The sequence below is a fragment of the Erpetoichthys calabaricus genome, chromosome 12, assembly GCF_900747795.2.
Source record: "Erpetoichthys calabaricus chromosome 12, fErpCal1.3, whole genome shotgun sequence".
Taxonomy (NCBI): Eukaryota; Metazoa; Chordata; class Cladistia; order Polypteriformes; family Polypteridae; genus Erpetoichthys; species Erpetoichthys calabaricus.
Window position 1 is genome coordinate 25234957 of NC_041405.2, and position 27545 is coordinate 25262501.

Genomic DNA, 27545 nt, shown 5'->3' on the forward strand with positions numbered 1-27545 from the left:
AAACATGTGTTTGGATGCTGCTTGACCAAATGTCCCTTTAAAACATACTTGGGGGGGGGGTGGGGGGAGGACTTGCATTAAATGAGGTAAAAGAAATAATGAAGTTACACTTTTGAAAATAATTGCATGAATAAACTTTGACAGCCCTAATATTAAACAATATGACAATAAAAAATTGTACTCATGCCCGGTGTGAAAAACAGGAAAAAACAGAGCCTCAAACCCCAGACACAACTGACACGCACACAGACACTGGTTCAAATAACAGATTTTATTCTTCCAAATACCTTCCAAACAATATAGAATTTAAATAGAATGTAAATAAATCTTTATCTTTTTCTTCCTTAAATGATTCCATATAAATAACTCTTACAATCTGAAAATTTGTCCAGTTCTAACCATTATCTTACATGCTGTAATCGACTTTTTTTTTCTCTCCATTTTTAAGATGGTTAGAAATTTCACTTTAACAAATCTATACATTTAATTGAAATTTATGGGCGCCCAACAATTTTATTTTTAGTCACATATGACCAACAAAACCTTAGTGCAAGGAAAAGTTTATTTTTTACTTTTTAGTGCATTTTTCAATAAAATCGTGTCACTTAAAAATCTTTTATATATATATATATATATATATATATATATATATATATATATATATATATATATATATATATATATATCCTATGGGCAGTTGGCGAGGGTGTGTTTTTTTGTCCAACGTGACTAGTGTGAAATTTCGTCCTACAGATTTTCTGGTTTTAGTTTTCTTGCACGTCCTTCACTACTATAGGTTTACTTAATGATTTTAGTTTTTTTTATTTTCAGTTTCTTCCCTCCACCCAGTAATGACTTTTGCTTTCATTTTCAACCTGTTTTCATTTCCTCGTCTCAAAACATCTTTTATTTCATTCGTTTGGCTCAGCCATAACAGTAATGAAATATCAGTTGTACAAAAGACATTTGAAAGGAAAACTAACACACTAATTTGTTAGACTTTCCCTGTAAACTCGGATAAGTAGGAAATGCACGTCATGACCTTTATACCTTCATGGCGATGAGGTCACTAGTGATGCATTTCAGAATTGATTACCTAGCAGCACAGTAAACAATTTTTCACAAAATGGTGGTACTCTCATATAAATATAATTGTGACTAAAATATTCTAGCTACCGTATATACTCATGTATAAGTCAAGTCTTGAAACCCAAAAAATCGATCATAAAATCAGACTCCAACTTATACGTCCGTTCAAAAATGCGACACTTAATTTTATATTTTTTTTACATCTTCTTGCTTCCTTCAATCTCACATCAGTTTCTCAGACACATCGAATTTTGTTGCAGCAGCGCTGTTACCAATTTCTTTCGCTACTTCAACGACTTTTAATTTACAACCAGCTTCATATTTTCTTCTGATCAAACGCTCCATCATAGGTGAGGGATATTCTTGTGTTAAAGGTATATGAGGGTGTGAGATACAAAAAACACAAATCAGTGCAAATGTTGCTTCGGAATAGTTCGGGTATTACTGTGTGCTCATGTAGGCACAATGCATAGAAAAAAAAAGGCTGTGTTCTCTTTGGTTACTCTCTCAGGTGGGCGTTAGCATATCATAATCTCTTGGACCAATAGCGTGAATTTTCCACATTCGACTTATACGACTGACATTATAAAATACCAGATATTATACGGTAAAATCAAGCAACTACTTATACGCGGGAGAAATTAAACGCGAGTATATACGGTATTTTAAATAAGCTTCAAATAAGAAAGCCATTGAGAAAACCAATATTTGTGTATTCTAAACTGTAATTTGATCCAGAAACATAATTAATCAAACCACAACAGGAAAAAATAAATAAATAGTCATTAAGTAACTAAACAGTAAGTCCTCCTTGTTGAGGACCCGAGCTGCTGGACCAGAGCAAGAAGACACCCATATAACACCTGGCTGCAGCAAATGGATGGTCATGGGTGGGACTGGACCACGTGTCTGCCCTGTTGGTTACCAGCTGGGATCCGGAGCTGTGTTGTTGTGTGGTGGGTGCGCAGTACCAGTGCATGCTCCCCAACCTGACTTGACCTGACCTGATGTGATATCATAATAATAACAACTCTCAGGAAATGACATGTAACATATAAAAAAGGATTCATACTATTTTCCCTATGAAAGCTTTGTTTTCTGGGGTAGATGTGTTTTGAGTGCACATCGGATCGTTGCCTTGTTGTTCCTTGCGATCTCTGGAGCCTGCATATTCCAAGGTTATGGAAAAGTCTTTGAGATCAGCAGAACCTGTTCAATTGTTCAGGGACGCATTTGTTCGGACTAGCAATTGGCTAGCATTGTCATCTATGGGTGTTATTTGTTTTAATATTTAATTTTATTCTATGTTTTATTGTTCAGCACTTTGTGATTTTTGTTTGTGATAGGCACTTTTGTAAACTTTACTTACTTTAATCTGGAAAAAATAATCAAACTATAATATCCGGAAATTAAGCACTAACAAGGAAATTTCAGCATAAACAACAAAATTGAAAAAAGCTGTTCAAAGGCAATAAAATAAATAAACCAAAACCGACCTTTCTATAAAAGGAACAAAGCAAAAGGTAAAAGAATACAAATTTGAAAGCAAAGTGAATGAAGCACAAAAGTCACCGTCTTTGTAATGATCCCAACTACTTTCTATTTCTATGTCTGCATTCAGGACCTCATGGATCACAACACTGGGGTCATATGATTCAAAATGGCAGATCACGCCACAATCAAGATGGCCACCACCAAAAAAAAAAAGACCTCATTAAGATGGCTTGAAAAAAAACAAAACAAATATATAATCATGATATTTATTCATGCTGTTTTTAATGTTCCCCATAATAGTGCTCATTATAAACTCTATGGGTGCAGTAGATAGTGTGGTGGGAGGGAAAACAAACTCTCAACACTACTTAAAATATGTTTACTCCCTCATCTTAATAGTCGTTCGAAAATTGAATCTCTCAGCTAGTAAGTCAACGTAGTTTGCAAATTCTAAAATAAAAATTATAATAAGTATAAGAATAACAAAGTCTAAATGCCGGATAGAGGGGTTCAGTGAAGGTAGTTTGGAAACTATACAAAAGGGTCATTTTTTCGGAGATAGCATAGAATGAAAGCAAGCCAGCTTCACGGTCGAGATAAATCCCTATTTTTGGACAACAGGGAGAAATAATTTTACTTTCTTTGTTATTGTGCCAAACTGAGAAACCATAGTCGGAACACATCAAAACCCAAGATTTGTCATTATACCCCAAGCCACACTCTGTACCCTTTCCCTTCCTACTAATTCCTTTATACGTAACTCCGATTACAGCCCCTCTATTCCACACCACCTCCCAGTAACAGCGGATTCCAGTTAGACCCTCTTTACAAAGAACTTGTTCATAATAGTCGAATTTGTCAGGGTGGTCGACGAATGATGGATTCATTCCGCTCCATTTTACCAAGGTGTTTTCTTCAGAAAGATCAAGGTATTTGTGTGCTGATTTGGAATCCAATTTGAGCTGACAGGAGTCTGAAGAGAAAGAAATGGACATCAGTGACACACTGTGCTGTGACTTAATGGGAAATATTTACTAAATGATATAATAAGAATAATTCCTTACATTTATATAGCATTTTCTCACTACTCAAAGCACTTTACATAGTTAGTAGGGTGCCACTTCAACCACAACTAATGTGCAGTATCCACCTGGATGATGTGAGGGCAGCCATTTTGGTGCCAGTACTCTCATCATCCACTAGCTATTAGGTGGTCTAGTGGTGAGAAAGAGAGAGAGAGACACAGTTAGAGACAGAAGATGATTAGAGACCAAATTGACTAGGCCATGCATCTACTACTCATTTACAATGCCTTAGCAAAGGCTTCTTATGCACTCAGTTATGCTTATAAAGCATCAGTAGATAGGTTCTTCATTTCTGTGCAATGATGTATATGATGCGCTGGTAGAATTAATAATAAACTAGGGGGCTTCGCTCGCCAACCAAGACCTGTGGTACGCACCCGCAACTTCACGTCTCTGCCACTCTCGTATGTAGATTTCACTTTCACCAAACAACAAATCTTTTAATTCTCGCAGATACGCCTCTTCATTGGGTAGAAACACTACTTTTCCCTGATGGCAACACGAATTAGACGATCTACAAGTCTCCGACTTAAAGTTTAAATCCGAACAATATATTCAATCTCTTTTTGCTATTCTTTTATTTCACCGAGTAATAATTTCTGTTTGTTTGCGCTAATGCGATCTTTACTATAATTTTTTTGAGACTTTTGAATTTTAGTACTTCCATTATCTCTAACCTGCTCTGCATGTGTATCGCGCCAACGTTTCTGAATTCTTTATGACGTTCTACTTGGTCATCTACTCTTTGTCTTTTATTTCTGGTTCCGGGCATGGTTAAATCTTTTGGCACAAAGTCTCGTCTCGCGGGATGTGAAAGTGTCTCTCTGAAAAAGTCACATCTCGTTCCAGGATTTGTTTTATTATTATAGAGAGATATGAAGGATTCTCAAGTCTTATATTGAAGTATACAATATCAATAAAAATATTTCTCATTTAAGCCACCTCTGACCATTTCAAAGTGAAGATATTTTATTGGCCATATTGCACAGATGAATAGTTGCTCATCTACATGCCCCACAAAGCCTACTCCCACTTAGACAACGCTGGGATCACAGTTTGGATGATGTTTTTTGATCTATTCAGTGCCTTTATCGCCATTCAGCCTTATTGACTGCAGAAAAAGCTCCAGGCTTTGAATCTTGATGCCCCCACAATCTCCTGGATCATGGACTATCTGACCACCAGACAGCAGCAGAAATGGTGGTGTGTAATACTGGAGCATCTCAGGAAACTGTCCTATCTCCCTTCCCATTTACCCCTCTACACAGCACTTGACATGTATAAAAAATTTTCAGATGGCTCGTCCATCATAGGCTGCAGTAATCATGGAGACAAGTCAGAGTACAGGAAGGTTCTGGAGGACTTTGTCTTGTGGTGCTGGGAGAACCACCTGCAACTCAACATCAGCAAGACAAAAGAGCTGATGGTGGACATCTGGCTTGCCAAGGACCTTTTGAGACCAGTCACCATTCAGGTGGAGGACATGGAAGTGGTGCAAAGGTAAAAGTACCTGGGGGTTCACATAAACAACAAACTGGACTGGTCTGACAACACAGTGGCGCTGGACAAGGAGGACCAGATGAGACTGTACTTGCTAAGGAGATTCAGGTCTTTTGATGTGTGCACCAAGCTGCTGGAAATGTTCGACCAGTCCATAGTGGCCAGTGTGGTGTTCTGCTAGGGAAGCAACTTGAGCTCAAAAGATGCATAATGCCCAAACAAACTTATTAGTAAAAATCCTTCTCCATCACAGGCCAAACCCTGGACACATTGGTTGAAAAGATGGTTCCAAACCTGGATGCCATCATGAAAAATCCCCTCTATCCTGTCCAGGAGGTACTTTGTCTTCTTTGTTCTTATACACTATCACATATCTGTAAAGTCTTAATATCAATGGTCAATAATTCCAACAGTAGTTACGAAAAACAAAAGATACAATTTCAAATGAGGGTCATTAATCACATTGCAAAATAAATAAAGAAAACAAATAAATAAACTTACAATGTAAAAATTCTTCCCTGCTGTGAGGTGGTGGTGGCAGCAAAATGTACACTGGAGCTTCAGCCACTAAATAAAAAGAAAAGAGAAGGGAAAAAGTTAAAATAAAGTGGAACCTCAGTTTGTGAGCGTAATTCGTTCCTGAAACGTGCTTGTAATCCAAAGCACTTGTATATCAAAGTAAATTTGCCTATAAGAAATAATGGAAACTCAGATGATTCATTCCAGTCAGCTTCAGACACACCTTACGCATTACAATTTATTTGAGAAATTCCAGTCTGGTTTTCGCACTGGTCATAGTACAGAAACGGCACTAACGCGGGGTGTAAACGACATTCTGATATCCTCTGATGAAGGAAACTCCACTGTAATTATGTTGTTAGACTTAAGTGCAGCATTTGACACCATCGACCATTCTATTTTACTGCAGAGGCTAGAAAATGATGTTGGGCTTACAGGCACCGTGCTCACTTGGTTTAGTTCTTATCGATTCCTATATGTACAGAAATGTGCTGACAGTACTCCATCATTATACACAGAAGTTCAATATGGTGTCCCGCAGGGCTCAGTACTGGGACCTTTACTGTTTTCACTTTACATGCTTCCACTGGGATCTCTCATTAGGAAACATCATGTTAATTTTCACTCATATGCAGATGACACCCAGTTATTCCTTTCCTTTAAATCAGATGAAGTTTCTCCAATGTTGTCTTTAATTAGTTGTGTTAGTGAATTAAAGGAGTGGATGAATGAGAACTACTTGTCTTTAAATACAGATAAAACAGAGATGTTAATTGTTGGAGGGAATGACGCTGATCACAACAATATTTTGTCAACATTTAACACAGTTGGAATCCCCATTAATTTTACTGAATCAGCCCGCAATCTAGGAGTTATCTTTGACTCTAGCATGTCATTTAAAGCGCATATTACAAAGTTGTCCAAATCATGTTTCTTCCATCTTAAAAATGTTAGGATATTAAGGCACTTTCTAAATAACAAGATTCTGAGAAATTAATTCATGCATTTATCTCTAGTAGGATTGACTACTGCAATGCGGTGTTCACTGGATGTTCAAACTGTTCTCTATGCAGCCTCCAGTTAATCCAAAATGTGGCTGCAAGAATTATTACAAGAACAAGAAAATACGAACACATAACTCCAGTTCTTAAATCCTTACACTGGCTCCCGGTTAAGTTTAGGGCAGATTTCAAAATCCTCCTTTTAACATATAAAGCATTAAATGGTCAAAGTCTGGCTTACTTGAATGAACTTATCATGACTTACAAACCAGAGCGCACATTAAGATTTCAAGATTCTGGTCTGCTTATGGTTCCAAGGATTAATAAAATAACAATGGGAGGTCAAGCTTTTAGTTACAGGGCCCCTAAACTGTGGAATGGTCTGCCTGCTTCTATAAGAGATGCCCCTTTGGTCTCAGCTTTTAAATCCCGGCTGAAGACTCACTACTTCAGTTTAGCACACCCTGACTAGAGCTGCTGATTAACTGTACAGACTGCATCTCTGTTGTTAGTCATTAGCACTAAAACATAAGTAACATGATAGTTATAATTTGTTACTAACCCTCACCTCTTCTGTTTCTCTTCTCGATACTCAAATGTGGCACTTGGTGCCACGGCCCACCTGCCAAGTTGTTTTGCCTGCCTAAGGTAAAGTCATCCCTGATGGAGGATCACAGGAATCGTGGGAAAGAAGGGTCCTTTCGTCGGATTGGCTGGCCCAGCACTGTTTCAGCCGTGGAATGGCCAAATGGGGGAGGCAGCTTGATGGATGAGATCTCCAGGGGTCTAAAAATATCCAAATCTTATTATGTGATATCATCTACTGTTAAATTCTGCTCTGTACTTCTAAAATTTTTATTTTTTTACTTCTAAATTTTTTTTTATTTTTATACTGTATTGAGGATTTGTTCTGTTCTGTGTATTGTATTGTATGGACCCCCTTCTTTTGACACCCACTGCACGCCCAACCTACCTGGAAAGGGGGCTCTCTTTGAACGGCCTTTCCCAAGGTTTCTCCCATTTTTCCCTACAAGGTTTTTTTGGGAGTTTTTCCTTGTCTTCTTAGAGAGTCAAGGCTGGGGGGCTGTCAAGAGGCAGGGCCTGTTAAAGCCCATTGCGGCACTTCCTGTTTGATTTTGGGCTATACAAAAATAAACTGTAAACTGTATTGTATTGTATTCCACAACCCACAAATATTTATATAAAATGATTAATACAGGCGGCACAGTGGCGCAGTGGGTAGCACTGCTGCCTCGCAGTTAGGAGACCTGGGTTCGCTTCCCGGGTCCTCCCTGCGTGGAGTTTGCATGTTCTCCTCGTGTCTGCGTGGGTTTCCTCCGGGCACTCCGGTTTCCACCTACAGTCCAAAGACATGCAGGTTAGGTTGATTGGCGATTCTAAATTGGCTCTAGTGTGTGTGTGTGTGTGTGTCCTGCGGTGGGTTGGTGCCCTGCCCGGGATTGGTTCCTGCCATGCGCCCTCTGTTGGCTGGGATTGGCTCCAGCAGACCCCCGTGACCCTGTGTTCGGATTCAGCGGGTTGGAAAATGGATTGATGGATGATTAATACAAAATCTTCACTTTAACTAATGGAATCACTGCTGTCTGTTGGCTCACTGGAATCTTTTTCTTTTTTTTGCAACTTTAACAAGGAAACCTACCCAATGACAGCTGCTTTTGCCTGAAGAGTCACTACACTTGGACACAAAATTTAAAAAATGCTTTATGCACTGTAATATTTCTAAACTCTTTTGGGATTCCCCCTCAATGGGACAACACACGAGCGTCCTGAAGCAAGCAAATGCAGGCTCCCAGCACTGTAGTAGTTTGCTGTAAAAGAGAATCAGAAAAGATTGCTGTCAAGCTATAAGTGCCTGCCGTCGATGGGTGATGCAAGGAACATTATAAACGCAAGAGCACAATATTACTTAGCCACTAACCTGGTCACGACCCTGCCTGATTGCTGTGTCTCTGTATAAGAGAGCGGTAGATCCCGCTACAATAAATAACCGCGCTGTTCCTGTTTCATGCTGAATAAAGCTGGTTTTGCTAAAGTACTGCGACTCAGCCTCGCGTTTTGGGGTGCATGACAGGGACTCGCACGTTGCAGCACACACACGCGTGGTCACCATGCTATAGCAAACAGTATACTCTCATACGGATGTTGACTATATGAGCGAGGCACTCCGACTGAGAATGAGCATGGGAGACGATTACCCACAATCCCCAAGTGACGCTCGGCAGACAAAGTGTACACATACTACTCGTATTGCAAGACCTCACTCGTTTATCAAGTTAAAGTTTATTAAAAATTTTACCTCGTCTTGCAAAACACTTGCAAACCAAGTTACTTGCAATCCAAGGTTTCACTGTAATTCTGTTTCTTATTATGTGGCACTGTTTGCTGAGTTCAGGCTCAGAGATTTAGAAGTATGACACCGGAACAGTAAAATACAAAACTTTATAATATTTACTCCAGAAATGCACATAAACAATAAAACGGACAGCAATCTCACTTTGATCACCTTGATCATCTTGATCAACCAGACTATCAGCCCAGCAAACGTCTAGGCACCCCCTGGTGGTGGCCACAGACCAAAACAGTGTTGAGCTTTCATGATCCAAACCTGTGGCCCCGGTGGAAGCCATATAGGTCCAGGGGAGAAAATGTCCTGAAAAGGTTCTCTTCCCCGTCCTATTGTCGGGGCGTCCCAGCCAGGTAAGGGCCCTGGCCGTCTGCCACACCTGTGCCTGCAAAGGATAGTGAAGACAGCAGAGAACATTATTGGGGTGCCTCTCCCTTCTCTACAGGACATATTTTATAAGCGGAGTGTCTGCAAGGCCTGCAGCATTGTGAAGGACCCCTTACACCCCTCACATGGACTTTTCACACTTCTGCCATCCAAGAGAAGATACTGCAGCATCAAAGCCAGATCTGCAAGGCTGCAGGAGAGTTTTTACCCCCAAGCTGTTAGACTCCATAACACCACCTTGGGATCTTCCACATGGCCTCAACCACCTCTAAAAACAGAACTTTTATACATGCGAGCCAATGTCCGGCAAAGACGAGTGTGAAGGTAGAAAAGAACTGAAAATCTCATACTGACCTTTAAGGATTTTGCACACTGCACTTTGACATTTTTTGACATCCTTCTGCAGAGAAACATTCTGACCTGTCATTGTTTGCATGTCTTAAACAACTATTATCATAAACTGAGTCATGCTGCTATTTCTGTACTACCTCATACTATGCTGTACGAGGGTTGTCTGGGTTCCGCGTGGAATCGCTCGAAATAAGTAGCCAAGGATTTTTTTTTCTATTTTTTTCATGTACTTCGATCCTTTTTAAACTTTTTCCAAGTATTCACTGCCAACATCAATGCACTTTTGGGCTCTTCTGACCCACGCTGCAAAACACTCTTGAAAGGTTGTCTGTGGGAGGTTGTCCAGCTGTTCTTTGACAGCTGCAATCAGTTCCTCTCAAGTTTCGAAGTTGTGGCCTCGCAGGGGTTCTGTCACCTTCGGAAAGAGCCAAAAGTCACATGGTGCAAGATCAGGCGAGTAGGGTGGCGGGTTCAAAACATTGACACCACTGTCTTCAATGAAATGTTTCGTCACATTAGCCTTGTGGGCTGGCGCGTTGTCATGATGCAAAAAGTGCCTTCGCAAGTTCTTGGACCGGCCTCTAGCCATCGCAGAAAAAACGTCAGGCAGGCACTGAGTGGTGTACCACTCAGAGGTCACAGTTTTCCTCTCCATCAGCGGAATTGACGCGACAATGCCATCGATGTTGAAAAAGATGGCAAACATGGTGCGTTTCACCGAGTGGATTAAACCATCAGAAAAGTCGTAAAAAATCATCACTCGAAAGTCACGCACGCAAGGAGTCAGGAGCTTCGCCACTAGTGCCGGCTGCGCACTCTCATTTCGTTTGCTTCTCATGTTCATTCTGAAGGAAGAGAGGGAGCAAAACATCTGAACAAAAACATGCAACCACTTGAATAATCCCTCTACACAGCAGAACAGGTTTCGACAGGCTGACACTCGACAAACGATAAAATTCCGCGCAGAACCCAGACAACCCTCGTATTATCTATATTTATTATTTATTTATTATATTACGTATCTATTGAGTCCTGCGGTGGGTTGGCACCCTGCCCAGGATTGTTTCCTGCCTTGTGCCCTGTGTTGGCTGGGATTGGCTCCGGCAGACCCCCGTGACCCTGTGTTCGGATTCAGCGGGTTGGAAAATGGATGGATGGACGTATCTATTGACTATATTTATGTATCTAGATTGCACAATACCATACATTGCATCAATGTTCATATTGCTTACTACACGTCAATATTGCTGCTACTTCTTTGTCTTGTTTTGTTTGTGTTTTAATTTTAATTTAATTTAATTTAAATTTTTATTTTCACTTCATTTTGTTACACTGTGGACCCTGAGTTTCGCAATTTTGTCTATCTGTATAGTTGTATATGGTTGAGATGACAATAAAGTTTGCTTTGACTTTTGACCTGACTTTGACACTACCATTAAGACTAAAAACCTACAAGGTTAGTTCATAGTGAGTCCTATTAGGTGTAGGTCACAAGTGAGCTGATAACACGATTAAACAACATTATAAAAAAGAGTAAAACACCTGAAGTAGTTTGGGTAATTCTAAAAAAAATCAAATGATAACAAATAACTAAGAGTATTTAGAAAAGTTTGAAATGGCCGTGTCCTTAAATGGCCACTGTTAACATATTTTAACAACTTGTTTTAAGTGTACAGTACCTGTAGGAGCAAATTTCACAAGTTTCCACTCTTTACATTTTTCCTGATCATCTTTTAAATGGAACAGCTCCCTCCTGAGAAGATCGGTGGAGAATTCTGCAGTTACGATTATGGCGAGGGAATTATCGTCGACAGGAATCGAGCAGAGAGACGAAAACTTCTGTATCAGGAGAGAAGAAAAGGTGGGCCTTTAGAGACAAGAAATTGAATTGTTTGGACAAAATCAGTTGTTAGATGTGCTGTGAGAGGAGAAGGGCCACACAGTCACAACCTGCAAACTTCTTACAAAACAAACTGAGACTGGGCAGGAGTCAAAGGCAGGTGTGATGGATTGCCGGCTTTACATTCCGGCCCTCACTCCCAGGCCGCCAGGAGGAGCTCTCCCGACAGCAGGGACGGGTCCCGAATTCCAGCAGGGCCTCATGGACTATGTAGTTTTTATACACAGCCCTGCTGGATACCCTGGTGACCACTGGGAGTCGCTGTCTGGATGCCCGTGGACTCGTATGTGCCCTATAACCTGGAAGTACGTCCTGGTCATGTGAACAGGAGAGATGACGTACTTCCAGGTTGAAGAAAAGGACTGTTTACCCTGACCCAGAAGGAATAAGGAATTATGGACTGTTGGGCAGGAACACCTCCGGGTCAGGGTGTATAAAAGGACTCTGGGAAAGCCCAGACACTGAGCTGAGCTGGGAGGTAGGGTGGCAAAGTGTCTGGGAGAGGAGGATTGGTAAATGTATTAGCAATTGGAGTATTGTTTATTATATGAGTAGTGTGGAGTGGAGGGTGCTTTGTGCACGTGATTGCAAAATAAAGAAGTCTTGTGCTTTTACCTGGAGTTTGGAGTGGTACCTGAGGGTCAAAGAGGTGGACACACGCCTCTACTGCTACACAGGTTAAGACGGTGAGACGAGACCACTCTGAAACATAGTTGTTTTTTTTGTTTGTTTTGTTCAAATCATGGATGGGGAAACTTGTTTCATAGAGATTGAACTGAGGAGATAGATACCTTGTTCATCTTTAGCTGTGGCTTTACTCCGTGGATGTTCCAGTTGAGCCACTTACATGTTAAAACAAAAGCTGCTGCTTATTGGATAAAAACTCAAATGAAATGGAGCAATACGGCTTTGTAATGCAAAAGACCCCTGTGTTGTATTTTCATCCATCCGTTATCCAACCCACTATATCCTAACTACAGGGTCACGGGGGTCTGCTTGAGCCAATCCCAGCCAACACAGGGCACAAGGCAGGAAACAAACCCTGGGCAGGGCGCCAGCCCACCGCAGCCTGTGTTGTATTTACAGAAAATAAAACAATCTCTTAAAATAAAAATAATACAATCGTTAGATGAATCAGTTTATCAATAAAATAGTAGACAGGTTAGTCATCTACAAACTAATTGTGTGTAGCAGCCTTGGATATAACATAGCAGTAGAGTGTTGTACCGTGTTAGCCATAGCCTCGCGTCAAACTACATCAGTGACCTTCTCCATCACTATCTGCCTGTCCGCCCACTAAGGTCCTCTGATTCTGGCAGTCTTGTTGTGCCCCACACTAACCTACACTCCATGGGTGACAGTGGGGCCTTCAACTGTATAGCGCCCAGACTCTGGAATGACCTACCGAAATTAATCAGGTCAGCTGACTCCATGAATTCTTTTAAAAAACAACTCAAAACTCATCAGTTCAGGAAGGCTTTTAGCTCTACTTGACTTTACTACCCTTCTCTCAGTTTACCTCTCTGTCAAGATGCTCATGTAACCTGTGTGTGTGTGTGTGAGACCATCTATTATCCATCCATCCATCCATTTTCCAACCCGCTGAATCCAAACAGGGTCACGGGGGTCTGCTGGAGCCAATCCCAGCCAACACAGGGCACAAGGCAGGAAACAATCCTGGGCAGGGTGCCAACCCACCGCAGGACGCACACAAACACACCCACACACCAAGCACACACTAGGGCCAATTTAGAATCGCCAATCCACCTAACCTGCATGTCTTTGGACTGTGGGAGGAAACCGGAGCGCCCGGAGGAAACCCACGCAGACACGGGGAGAACATGCAAACTCCATGCAGGGAGGACCCGGGAATCGAACTCAGGTCCCCAGATCTCCCAACTGCGAGGCAGCAGTGCTACCCACTGCGCCACCGTGCCGCCCACCATCTATTATGTTCTCTGTTAAGCTTTTTCTCTGAATTCACTGTCGTAATCTTCTTTATTTATTTATTTGGTTTCTACAACGCTATATACTGTATACCCTGCCGTTCTTTCTTATATTCTGTAAGTGCCTTGAGCATGGGAAAGGCGCTATATAAATAAAATGTATTATTATTATTATAGATTGATACAGGAGAAAGTAGGGTGAAATGACACCTTTTATTGGCTAACTAAATAGATTACAAATGCAATCTATTTATCCATCCATCCATCCATTATCCAACCTGCTATATCCTAACTACAGGGTCACGGGGGTCTGCTGGAGCCAATCCCAACCAACACAGGGCGCAAGGCAGGAAACAAACCCTGGGCGGGGTGCCAGCCCACCGCAGTGCAATCTATTTAGTTAGCCAATAAAAGGTGTCATTTCACCCTACTTTCTCCTGGATATAACATTAAGATATGAAGACCAGCAGGCTTTTGCAGGGTTGCTCTTGCATTCTTTGATCTTTAGGAAACTTTTTAGTTTCTTAAAACAGAGGAAAAATCAAATGATTGTTTATTATCTCTCAAGAGTCTAAACCTGATGGATTAGCCATCTGGCTTTTGTGTCACAATAAATAAATGGATGAATTAAAGTCTTGAGTGAGCTCACCTGGGATTGTGAGATGAATCAGAAGATAGGGACAGCAGATGAGGAAGTGGTGTAGAGATACAACTCCCTGGGGGGTCCACATAAACAGCAGACTGGACTGGCCTGACACCATGGTGGTGTGGGACAAGAAGGGCCAGAGAAGGCTGGACTTGCTAAGTAGACTGAGGTCTTTTGATGTTTGCAGCAAGCTGCTGGAAATGTTCTACCAGTCCATAGTAGCCAGTGTGGTGTTCTACATTGTGGTCTCCTAGGAAAGCAACTTGAGCTTAAAAGAAGCACAAGGCCTGAAGAAACTTATGAGGAATGGCCGCTCCATCATAAGGTGACCCTGGACACATTGGAAGCTGTTGTGGAAAACAGGATGGTGGCAGAATCGGATTCCAAAATTCAAATTCCCTCCTTTTTGGAGGATTTTTAGCCACAGGCTCATTACACTATGGAGTGCTAAGAAGCACATTTGGGGGTCTTTTCTACCCACTGCTATCAAGTAATTCAATGCTTTCAGTACTTGTTAAGTTCATTTTGAAATATCCGCGCCGTATGCATTTGATTGATTTGCTGTGTTATTTGTGACTATATCCTTGTTTTTTATGTTTCTCTTGCTATATGCATCTGAATTTCCCTTTTGGGATTAATAACATTTATCTAATCTAATCATATCAAGAATATTAAAAGATGGGCAGATAGATGACTACTGATCACCTGTAGAAAGTAGATGTGGTCATTTGTCATCGACAGCTCAATCAGCTCTCCATCTCTCCTCTTCAGCGCTTCGATTTCCTTCTTCAGGCGCTCCATAAGCTCTTTACTCATTTCGGTTTCTTTCTCCTCCTGCTCTCTGATCTGCTGTGTCATTGTGGCACACTTTTGCTCCAGAGTGGAGATGAAACGAGCCAAGCTCTGGTTATTCGTCTGCACCTCCCTGTCTGCAGAGACCTGATTGGAAGGAGAAGGTGATTACTTAGGATAATGCGATCGAAATATTCTTTTTAAGATGCTGAATTGGCCCCATTAAACAATGCAAATTCTTGTTTTGTTTCATTTGAAGAAAAAAAAACGATATACTTCTTGCATACAATCATTAGGTGAATCAGTTTGAAATCCCAAATATGTCATTCAGTTGTCATTGTCCAACCTGCTAAGTCCTAACACAGGGTCACAGGGCTGTGCTGGAGCCAACACAGGGCACAAGGCAGGAACAAACCCCGGGGAGGGCGCCAGCCCCACCACATGGCAGACACATCAAGCACACACTAGGAACAATTTAGGATCGCCAATGCACCGAACGTTCATGTCTTTGGATTGTGGGAGGAAACCGGAGCACCCGAAGGAAACCCACACAGACACGGGGAGAACATTCAAACACCACGCAGGGAGGACCTCGAAAACGAACCCAGGATCCCAAATAAGTTTTTCTGTAAATATGAACAGCTTCTCGTTCTTCCCCTTTGAGGCTTTGGTGTGACAAGCTGAAGTCGGGGAAGCCCTTGAAGTGCAAGAAAGTGCAGCACAAATAATAAAAAGCTAATATACTGCAAAATATCTCACTGCAGCCAGTAATGGACCTGAACGCTGGGGTCCAGCTCTACATGCTATTATCTTTCTCTTGTGCCAAAATGGTGCTTATAAAAAGTATTCACTTCCTTGAAAATTTTCACATTTTATTCAATCACAGTGGATAGAATTTGGCTTTTTTGATACTAGTGATAAAGGGAAAATAAATCTTTTTAAAATGATTTAAATTAATTATAAATGCCATTATCTAAGCCCACTTAATACTTAACAGAGTCGTGGTGGATTTGGTGCTATACCAGCAAGCATAGGGCACAAGGCAGGAACAAACTTGGACAGGGGGGCAGGTCCACCCACGTATACAATTCACCATCGCCAATCCACACGGACACAAGGAGAACATGTAGACTCCATGCAGAGAGCACCTAGGATGTGAAGCATGGTCTCCTACCAACCAGGCCACTGTGCCACCCTGCCGTACTTGAGTTACAAATATACAACACAACATCAGTGATCTCATAAGTATTCATCTCCTTCTTTTAATAGATGCACTTCTGCCAGCCATGACAGTCTGTGTGCCTCCGTATCAGCTTTGTACATCTTGGCACCTCTCAGTTTTCCCCAATTGAGTTTGCAAAGCTGCTCAAGCTCTGTCAGCCTGCATGGACATCAGGAGTGACCAACATTTTTTCAAGTCCAACCACAAGTTCTCTAATTTGATTCTGATCTCGACTCTTACTTGTCCACTCCAGGACATTAACATTGTTGTTTTTAAGCTTTGGCTTTATGCTTGAAGTTGTGCTGGAAAACAAGTCTTCTACAAAGCTGCAGTTTTCTTGCAGGATTTCCCGGCCTTTATTTTCCCCTCTACCCCATCTCATTCATTCCAACACAGGTAGTGCGCAGCAGTGGTGTGTGTCTTATCACCATTACTATTGACTCTGTACACCAGTGACCTGAGACAGAATAATGAACACTGCTCCATTATCAAGTATGCGGATGACATCCTGGCCATAGGACGCATATCTGGGGATAATGAAAGCCCCCATCTAAATCAAGTGGACTGCATGGTAAACTGGTGTAATTAAAACCTTCTCACTCTGAATGTAAAAAGGACCAAAGAAAGGATATTTGACTTTAAGACACAGAAATCGATTGTTGTTGTTGTTTTGGAGGAGGAGGTAGAAATAGTGAATAAATATAAATACTGAGGAACTAACTTAGATAACAATCTTAACTGGAATGCAAATACAAAAAACATATTCTGTAAATGCAATTAGCGTTTATTTCTTCTCTGAAACTATTTAAAGTAGACCAGGACCTCATGTTGTCCTTTTTATCGCAGTCTGATCCAGTCTGTTATCACTTTCAGTTTCATTGCCTGGTTCAGTGGTCTGATTAACCAAAATTAAAAAAGCTTTCCAGCAGATTACTAAGCATGCAGATCAAGTTATTCGGACTGATGTAGACGATCTGGCAAGTGTGTGTGTGTGTCAGAGGACAATGCTAAAGAAACTAGAAATAATCTCAACTGACGACAGACATCCATTACATGTCGAACTGAACTTCAGTAAATCAGGAAGGATAGACCCCTTGAAAACCCACACAAATCACTCCAGAAATTCCTTTCTTATAGTGCCATACGACTTTTTAATAAGGAAAATCGGAGAAAATGATATGTATCCTGTAACCATTTTTTTTCGTAAATATGCATTATCAAACTGCCTTGTCTCTATTTGTTTTGTTTTGTTTCATTTCTTTCTGCCTTGTTATTACATTGTATTATGTATTGTATGTACATTACACCTTGCTGTTACACTGGTTACCTGTGTCATTTAGAATTGACTTTAAAATCCTGCTTATGGTTTACAAAGCCTTAAATAATGTCACTCCATCCTATATGTCTTTCATCTTACACTCCAAATCGTAACCTTAGATCTTTAAATGAATGTCTGCTTATAACTCCAAGAGCTAAACTTACAAGAGATGGTGAGGCAGCCTTCTGCTGTTACGCATCTAAAATCTGGAATAGTTGACCGATAGAAATTCGCCAAGCTAATACGGTGGAGCACTTTAAAACACTGCTAAAAGCTTATTATTTTAATAGGGCTTTCTTATAGCTTCATTTTAGTGTAACCCTGATATTCTGTATATGCATTGAATTATCATTTTTATTGTATCACTGTAATCCATACTAACCCCTACTTTCTCTGTTGTGCTTTTTCTGGTTTTCTGTGGTGATGATCTGCGCCACCACCACCTGATCAGAGCACCATGCCGTCCCTACATTGATGGATTGAAGGCCAGATGTCCAGATGACCGTCATCATCTAATTCTAACACGCGAAGCCTATAGACCATGAGGACAGATTGAGATCATTGATGTTAGGTAGAATGACCAGTGGGGGGCTGGGTGGTCTCGTGGCCTTGAAACCCCTGCAGATTTTTTTTTTCTCCTGCCCTCTAGAGTTTTTTTTTTTCTGTCCTACTGGTCATTGGACCTCCCTTAATTCATTGTTACTTAGCATTGCCTAATCTTATTTTTATATTCTTCTTTTTTCTTTCTTCATCTTGTCAAACAATTTGAGCTACATCATTTGTATGAAAATGTGCTATAGAAAGAAATGATGTTGTTAGATGCAATTGAGAAGGCAAATGTCATGTTTTCTTGTGTAAGCATGACTAAATAAAGCAACCATGAACCTTGAACCCTTATGGGGTCAACTGCACAGAAGCGTCCCCACAACATGATTCTACCACCCCAGTGATTCATGTTTGGGATGACGTGGAGGGTTTGTTATGCCAAACAAAAGCTCAATTTTGGTCTCATCAGACTACAGAACCTTCTTTCAGATGACTTTACAGTTACCTATGTGCCTTCTGGCAAGCTTGAGATGTGTAGTCACGTGCAGTTTTTTAACAGCGGCCTTCCCTTTGCCACTCTCCCATTAAGCTGCAACCGGTGAAGGATTCAGGCAAAGGTTCTTATTTCTTTTATCTGACCCACTATAGCTTGTAACTCCTTCAGAGTTCTTTTAGGACATCCTCGTTACTCTTCTTCTTGCACAGTCACTCTGTTTCTGAGGACAGCCTGCTCTAGACAGATTTCCGGCTCTCTTTCCATTTCTTAATGATCGATTTAACTGGACTCCCATCTCCATCCTTTCTTTTCTCCATCCCTTGCCTTGTGCATTTTATGGAGTTGCTTAGTGTGTTCTTTTTGTGGAAGTTAGGCCGCCATACACCACATGCTAACCATTCTAGATAAGATGCATTTACACTACAATGACAGGTGATCTCCATTGAACTAGAACATGCAGGGCCATCTTACCAACTTCATAGGCCCCCAGACAAAGTCGTGCACTGCGGCTCCTGTTTTCATAGCGAAACAGAAACATACATAGGCATCAGAAACAGCGTGGGCCCCTGGCCTGTGCCCATTGTGCCCCTACATTAAGATGGCCCTGATTGGCCATACCAGTGATGATTCAGTGGTGTCATATTAATGGGGTGAATGCTAATGAGATCAATTATTTTGTGCTACATATTTGTTAGTAATTTAAATTCTTTTGCAATGATCTGTTTTCACTTTGCCATTCTTCTTCTTCTTCTTCTTCTTCTTCTTCTTCTTCTTCTTCTTCTTCTTCTTCTTCTTCTTTCAGCTGCTCCCTTTAGGGGTTGCCACAGCGGATCATCTTCTTCCATATCTTTCTGTCCTCTTCATCTTGCTCTGTCACATCCATCACCTGCATGTCCTCTCTCACCACATCCATAAACCTCCTCTTAGGCCTTCCTCCTCTTGCCTGGCAGCTCTATCTTTAATTTCCTTCTCCCAATATACTCAGCATCATTAACAAGTCTTTTTTTGATCAGCATGAAAAAATCCAAAATAAATCCACTCTAATTCAATGTTGTATAATAATAAAATTTGAAAACTTTCAAGTGGCTGAATACATTTTATAGGCCATGAAAAGTTCATTTTTTTGCTGTTCTGTGGCCTCCGCACTGTGAAAAGGCGCTATATAAGTGCACGACCTGACACAGACTGGACATACTAAACCATTTATTTTTCTTCGCCTGTAGGCGCACGTCTTCCCCATGTCCCATAGGCAGTACACAGTCCCAAGCACAGCAACTAATACACCACCCCAAATAAAGCACACTCTTCCTCCACCACTCCTCCCAGGCAACCTCGTCCTCCTCCTCCCGACTCTGGCCGCTGAGTGGTGGTCGTTGGCTCCTTTCAATTAGGCACCCAGAAGTGCTCCAGGTGCTTGATTGGCGACACCCGGCTGCACTTTTGGGTGTGGTGAAACTAGAGCCCAAAAGGGCCCAGCAGCTCCCGCTGAAGCACCCCCTGGCAGCACCTGTGGAACCCAACAGGGCTGCACCAAACTCCAACCCCAATGAAGTCCTGCGGGAGTCCGAGGCACCGCTGCAACCCAGGGAGGCTGCCATCTAGCATCCAGGGGGAGGTATTGGGTCGCCCATCCTTGCTCCCCCAGAACATATGCTGCAGGGGCGTCCCGGCCGGGCATGGACCCCGGCCACCCGCCACAGCACTTACATCTGCCAACATTTAGAAAGCTTTCTTGTTCATTTGTTTCATTTCGGCAGTCGCCTTAATGAATTACCTTAATCTGGTCCACACACTGCTTGGTGTCTGCCAGCTTCCTCTCCCTCACGTGGATTTTCTCTCGGATTTGTATCAGCGTCTCCCCCAGCAGGGTCTGTGCAGGGAAACAAAGGAGGTTGGAGTTTTGTCTCGAGCCATTTGTGTCAGCCTACTGTTTTACAGTGAACTGAAAGTCCAATGTGTGGAAAATTATTTTTACATTAACTTACCTTGTTATAATTATATATTCCATAATGAGCATCAGCACAACACACTATGCAAAATGCTATAATTATAAGTGCCATAGAAGACATGCGTTGACTGGCACCCTGGCCATGGCAGATGTTATAGAAAAGTATATTCTTAAAGTTGATGATTTGCATATATTCAAAGAAAATCATTATCATATATGAAAATGAACATCATATCCAAGTGCATGTTGGTATAGCAAGGGTTAAATCACAGAAAGGCCTGCGCCTGTGTATTTTTATTTTTTATTTTTCTTTGCAAGCTGGAAGCCACCAATACTTTAGGAGCCAAGGTCAGGTATGTAAAGAGAGGCTGAAAGGAAGAATCCCCTCACTTCTTTCCAGGTGGTGAATGTGAGCCGAGGACTAGAGATAATGGTGGCAGGAACTGGAAGGGTTCAAGGTGGGGAGAGGGCCTACCAGGTGGCCATGATGGATACGATAGGGTGCTACATTCAGTAGGCTGGGAAATATTGGTGGAACTAATTAGAGGCTGGAGCAAGGCAACGAGAAGCTTGGAGTCAGATGTCTGAGTTGAGTAAGGTCAGCTTTTGATAAGAACTATAAATAAAAGTAAGATGGTTCCATTGCTGGGCACACATTTCATTTGAGTTGGGACCGTGTGTACAACACTTAATAAAGCTTCATTCTGCCTGCACATCCTGAGGTCTCTGAGTCTCTTCTTTGAGCAGCGTATTTCTGCCATAACAATGTTTCCAGGAAGCCATGGTAAAGGAAGGACATGGATGGACGGGCATCCTGACTGGGGTGCTTAGTGGTACCTTTCTCGGTCAGGAGGCCATTATGAGGGGAAGGATAGATAGCCACTGCCTCCCCAGGCTTTACATCCCCCCAGTATGCACATGCAGTATGTGGCAGTGTCCCTCTTTTTTTGGACAGCCGCAGGGCTGTATGGGAGATGGAGTTTTGCTGGGCCGCACTTCTGGGGTTCTCCTGGGCTGCTGGAGGGAGCTTGTGGGAACAGGCAATCCCTGTTACAAAGAAGGGTCCACCAGACCCGAAAACGCTTCATTCAGGGTTCTTGATGAAGAGCAACCACTCCATCTCCTCCAGCAGTCAGAGTCAGTGGAGGTGGGAAAGGAAAGGAAAGGAAAGGAAAGGAAAGAAACTGCGGCTGATCTATCAGATGATAAAAACATGTATGGTATTTTGTTTTAATACATCTCCTGTCCTTGAACCCGTGAGTGTGTGTTTGGTTGCATCTGGGTGTTTGGAGTGCAGGTGCACCCCCATTAAGGCCACACAAGGAACAGAAGATAACTAAACAACATTAATCGTACAGACCCTCAGGTTATCTTGACCCCATTTGCGTATCTTTGTTAGTAACTGTTCCCAGAAAGTAAATATTTAACGGTACTATGTGTGCTGTACACTTTGTACTTATGGTAGCAAATTAAAACTTGAACTTATTTCCTTAATTTGGGTCAGGGTAAACCAGCTTAACAAGAGCAAAACTGGAGTAAAATTTTTTAGTCTCCCTGGCTCCATTACTTCTTCTTCCTCTTCATCTTTTCCCACTTCTGTGTGGGGTCGATGGGTTTGATGGACCTTCCCTGTACAGCTCAGTCCTATGTCTCCTCGCCAGTCGAGCCCCCCCTTTTCTTCCAGGTCTTCTTTTGCTTTACCTATTAACCGCCACTTTTGCTTCCTTTGCTTTCACTTCCCCTGTACTTCCATTCCCATCACGTTTTGTCGCACATATTCATTGTATCTCCTCATCACTTGTCCTTACCACTTCATCCTGTACTTTCTTAGCTATCTCTCCCACTTTTGTTGTCTTATTCTGTCGTTTTTTTGTAACTCCACACATCTCAACATTTTTATTTCCGACACATCTAACTTCTCCTGCCCTCCCTTTACTGTCCACGTCTCAGCTCCACACATCATTACTGGTCTTACTACTGTCTCAAAAACTTCACCTTTAACCTTCACCTTAATTCTTCGATTGCCCAACACAATAGATAATAGTTAAGCTGTCTCAGTATCTCATCCAGATATTACTCAAAGGTTATCAGGGTTTCTGCTTCAACTACTGTATATACTCGCCTATAAGTCGGGTCTTGAAACCCAAGAAATTGATCGTAAAATCAGACCCTGACTTATACACCCGTTCAAAAATACGTCACTTAATTTTTTTTTTTACATCTTCTTGCCTCCTCCAATCTCACACCAGTTTCTCAGATACATCGAATTTTGTTGCAACAGCACAGTTACCAATTTCTTTCGCCACTTAAATGACTTTTAATTTTAAACCAGCTTCAGATTTTTTTCTGATCGAACGCTCCATCATAGATAAAGAATGCTCTTACAATAAAGGTATATGAGGCTGTGAGATACACAAAACAATGCAAACATCGCTTCGGAATAGTTTGTGTATTACCCTGTGGTCATGTAGGCACAATGCATAGAAAAAAAGGCCATGTGCTCCGTAGTTACTCTCTCAGGTGGGCATTAGCATATCATAATCTCTGGGACCAATAGCGTGAGTTTTCCGCATTCGATTTATATAACCGACATTATAAAATACCAGAAATTAATAAAATCAAGCAACGACTTACACTTTTATTCCATTCCTTTTTCACGTGTAATTCCATTTTCAAACCTGCTTAATCCTATTCCTGGGCTTAAATTGCAAGGTGTGGGGAGTACATTTCAGTATGCTGTGGTATGTGTTTTAGTACAAGACTGGCTGTGACGGGTCGAATTTTAAATAATCAACAACACCTCAACCTTAATGTCTGAAGTGCATCATTTATTGGAATGTACTGTGTAATGCATGTAGTAATAAAATGCACTGCATTTGTCATTCTAACAAATAATAATAATAATTCTTTCTTTACATTTATATAGCGCTTTTCTCAGTACTCAAAGCGCTATCCACACAGGGAGGAACCAGGAAGCGAACCCACAATCTTCCACAGTCACCTTACTGCAAAGCAGCAGCACTACCACTGCGCCACCTGTGAGGAAATAGTGCACTGAAATCATTTATAGTAATAAAATGCATTGTATCTGTCATTTCAAGAGATGTTGCATCACAAACATTAGCACTGTTTTTACAAATCCCATACCAAAATAACAGAGAGATAACAACTGGACAGATACACAGACACACACACATGGACACTTGCCTTTTGATTAAGGGGGAGAAGCTGATTTCTGTCTCTCTGGAAGTTACTCTCTGTTGGACATATTCAGTGTTAATGTTTGCAGTGCAGTATGTCTGTATAGCTAGATAAATATATTGTAGATATGGTGGGCACTAAGGGGCATCTCACACCACAAACCAAAGACACAACTGAATGGCACAAACTGGTTTCCAGTTAACAGCCATATATACAAATCCAGTGTAATTCTCGGTCTTCTTTCATCTTTCCATCCCCCACTCCACAGAATGCAAGTGGTGTTGTCCTCCTCCCTTCCGAAATCCCTCTCTAGCTGAAATGGAAAGCTCATTCCTAAACTTGACTTACAAAACAGGAAAGCCTCCTCCAATCAGCTTTGCGCAATGGCACCCAAGGACCCGAAGCATCACTGTGAATGTTCAACTGGGTAGTTCAGTACACCCAGAGGACTAGAGGAACCCATGAAGGGAGTAGTATCTCACTGCCCTTCCACTGTATTAGCTTCCTGACCAGGTGAGGTGCTATCAGCCACCCTTTTCGGGATGCCCATTTATACATATCTCCTTTCGCAATAATAGATAGATAGATAGATAGATAGATAGATAGATAGATAGATAGATAGATAGATAGATAGATAGATAGATAGATAGATAGATAGATAGATAGATAGATAGATAGATAGATAGATAGATAGATTTTAGTGTAGTAGGCAGGATTAGATAGATAGATAGATAGATAGATAGATAGATAGATAGATAGATAGATAGATAGATAGATAGATAGATAGATAGATAGATAGATAGATAGATAGATAGATAGATAGATAGATAGATAGATAGATAGATAGATAGATAGATAGATAGATAGATAGATAGATAGATAGTGCAAAACCCAACGACAGTAGTAGATGGAGTGCCAGTCTAACACAGCACTTGGCTGAGATGTGAGTCAATCCCAGAGTCCAAGCCAAAAGTGCGGTGTGCAGACCACCAGCCCCCCCTAAATGGGCTACCATTCCACTGCAGATCACCTTTCCTTCGCCTGTGTTATGGTGTATAAAATCTGTACATTTTGGTTTAATTTTCTATTATATTTTGGTCAGGATAAAACAACAGATGAACTAAATTTTAAGACAAATCAAAGCAGGTTTTCTCACACCTCACTTTTAAAACAGCTGTTTCCAACATTGAAAGGAAGACATTTCTGGTGGTTCAATTACTTTATAACCTGGGAAAGGATGCTGTGCTGACACCCCAGGCTATTGATTACTTTATGGATGGACATCTGGGACATCAATTGGGTTTACAACCTGGGAAATGAAGGCTGAGGCAATATCAAAGAACTTTATTATCTGGGAAAGAGTTTGAGCAAAATTCATCAATCACATTGACAGCCAGCCAATCAGGTGCATGTGTTGTGAAACCAAGGCATGATATTTCATAATAAATATGCCTTGGTTTGGAAGAGGAGCAGAAGAAGAGGAGGAGGAAGGAGAAGAAGCAAAGAGAAGGAGGAGAAGAAGAGGAACAGACGAAGACGACATTGGTCGTCAGAAAGGCATCATGAACATCCATTGCTAAATCAAACGCCTCCTTGGGACATTCATCCTTGTCATTTCAACTTTTTCGTAAGCTTTTCCTAAAGACTATATATATTCAGACTTTCCTATCAGTACCTATTTTCTATTATTCTTTGTTCCAGTGGTATTATTATTATTCTTGTAATAAATACCATGCTGCTTTTAACTTTCTATGCTTTGTCTTAATGTCTAGAGTGATTGAATTAATAAGTTAGATTTCTTTGAGCACCTGGTGTAGCCAGATTTTTGCCATTATTTCTGTGCTGCGAGGTTTATAAGGCTGAGAGTGAGGGCGCCGCTCGAAAGAAGGGACAGTACGATAAAAAGAAGGTATTCTTGGCTGATAAATGGCCTATAGTCAAGAGTGCTGAGTCTTTGTATGTTTAAATGTATTCTTCTAGACCAAAAGTAATATTTAGGTCTGAGATATCATTAAAACATCGTATTTTGTTCGTGCCGATAATAAGTAAGTCTCTTGAAGTGCTGAGTGACAGGCTGATGTGTAGTTTAAAGTGCTAAGGGTTAATCAGTTTGTGTGTGTCATTCATGGGGCAGTGTTGTGGTTAGGGTCTGTGTGTATGTGTTTATCTATGTGTGTGTGTGTTCATTTTAAAGTGCAACAGCAGACCAACCCGATAACAAACCTGACGAGAACATTTACCCTTGAGAAAACAGGTAAAGGGTAAGTAGAGGGAAATACTACGATAATGCAGCCTGTTAGCCAGATAGGCAGATTTTTGAGGTGCAAATAAAATCTTGAATACCTCAAGAAAACCATTAGGGACTCAGAGAGAATGTGCAGACTTCATCAACATAGTGAGCTCTTTGGATGTTGGACCTACTTCTCTGGAGCTGTGAAACAGTAGATCGATTCTGAATGTTTAAAGCAAATTTCTGTAAGGTACTATTGATAAGTGCCGCAAAATTATCATTTTTGCTGGGAAAATCGCCCTTAAAAGGGTTAATCTACTCACCTCTTTTAGAGTTCTTTCATGTTGCGGCTCCACTGTGTCATGACTCTTGTGATCGGTGGCTACACACAAATAGCAGATGCACATGTCATCGGTTCTGCAGAAAATGTCCAAGGCTTTATGATGTTCCGAACAGATTTTATCCTGCATGCTCCCAATAGGATTTACTAGCTTATGATTTCTCCAGGCAGGAATTTCATAATGCGGCTGAATGTGAGTCTCACAGAAGGAGGCCAAACAAGTGAGACAGGACTTCTGCGCTGTAAGCTTTATCCCAGGACAGGCATCACACTCCACACCTCGAGATTCAACATGACTTGGAGGCAGAGAGGACATCTCAGAAGTCAAGTGTTCAGCCTTCTTTAATTTTTGCACAATCTCAGCCAACACGGTGTTTCTGCGCAGCTCTGGCCTCGGAGAGAAGGGTTGCCTGCATTGAGGGCATTGGCACTCTCTGTTCTGATCCCAGAAGTCTGAAATGCACTTCATACAGTAGCTGTGTCCACATGGGAGAGAGACGGGATCTCTCAGAGGGTCTAAACACACCGGGCAAGTCACCAGGTCATCTGATGCTGAAATGTTTGCTCCTGCCATTTCTTGAAGTGAGGAAAAGAAAGTGATGTGGAAGCTGCGTCAGGTTTAGAAGAAGCAAAAGTGAAACTTAAGAACTGCGGCATGAATCTTTGGACGGAGTCCAAGTGAGAATAACAAGGGATTGTTTTTAAGGGACTTAGAGGGCTTGCTTTATTTGCCAGATGGGGCTGCTGTTTTTCATTTTTGTAAATGTTACTCACATGTTACTACTAAGCTCTACGCCTACTCTCCATTCTATTGCTAGTTATTCCTCTGGATCTTTTAATAACACAAAAATGACTACTGAGAGCTTTATTACCACACTCCTTTTGATAGCTCTGACATGACACAGTGGGGAACCTCAAGGAGCGCTGCCATGAATGGAAAACACATTATATGAAGCTGGACTTGTGAGACCTTTTGCAATCTTTATATTTACACTTCTTTAAGGAATACTCCTCCCAGAAATATTATTTTTATATGTCATCTCATGTTTTTATATGTAATCTCATGTTTTCACGAAGAACAGAGATGACAAACTTTTCTTATTTAACAGGGGTGTTTTGGTGACCAGCAAACAAAATCATGTCCCATGAAGCTGTATGTTCATAATGTC

The 27545-nt window shown here is 41.3% G+C and overlaps 1 protein-coding gene across 1 annotated transcript; it reads right to left on the reverse strand.

Moving 5' to 3' along the window:
* Positions 1–2835: 2835 nt before the first annotated feature.
* On the reverse strand, positions 2836–26979 carry LOC127529894 (E3 ubiquitin-protein ligase TRIM47-like). Its single transcript, XM_051935130.1, has 6 exons — positions 26360–26979; positions 20432–20527; positions 14989–15222; positions 11471–11630; positions 5670–5735; positions 2836–3556 (listed from the first exon to the last, which is right to left on the reverse strand). Exons 1-6 carry the CDS (start codon positions 26948–26950, stop codon positions 3015–3017), a joined length of 1689 nt encoding a protein of 562 aa, XP_051791090.1. The 5' UTR covers positions 26951–26979; the 3' UTR covers positions 2836–3014.
* Between the last annotated feature and the right edge of the window lie 566 nt (positions 26980–27545).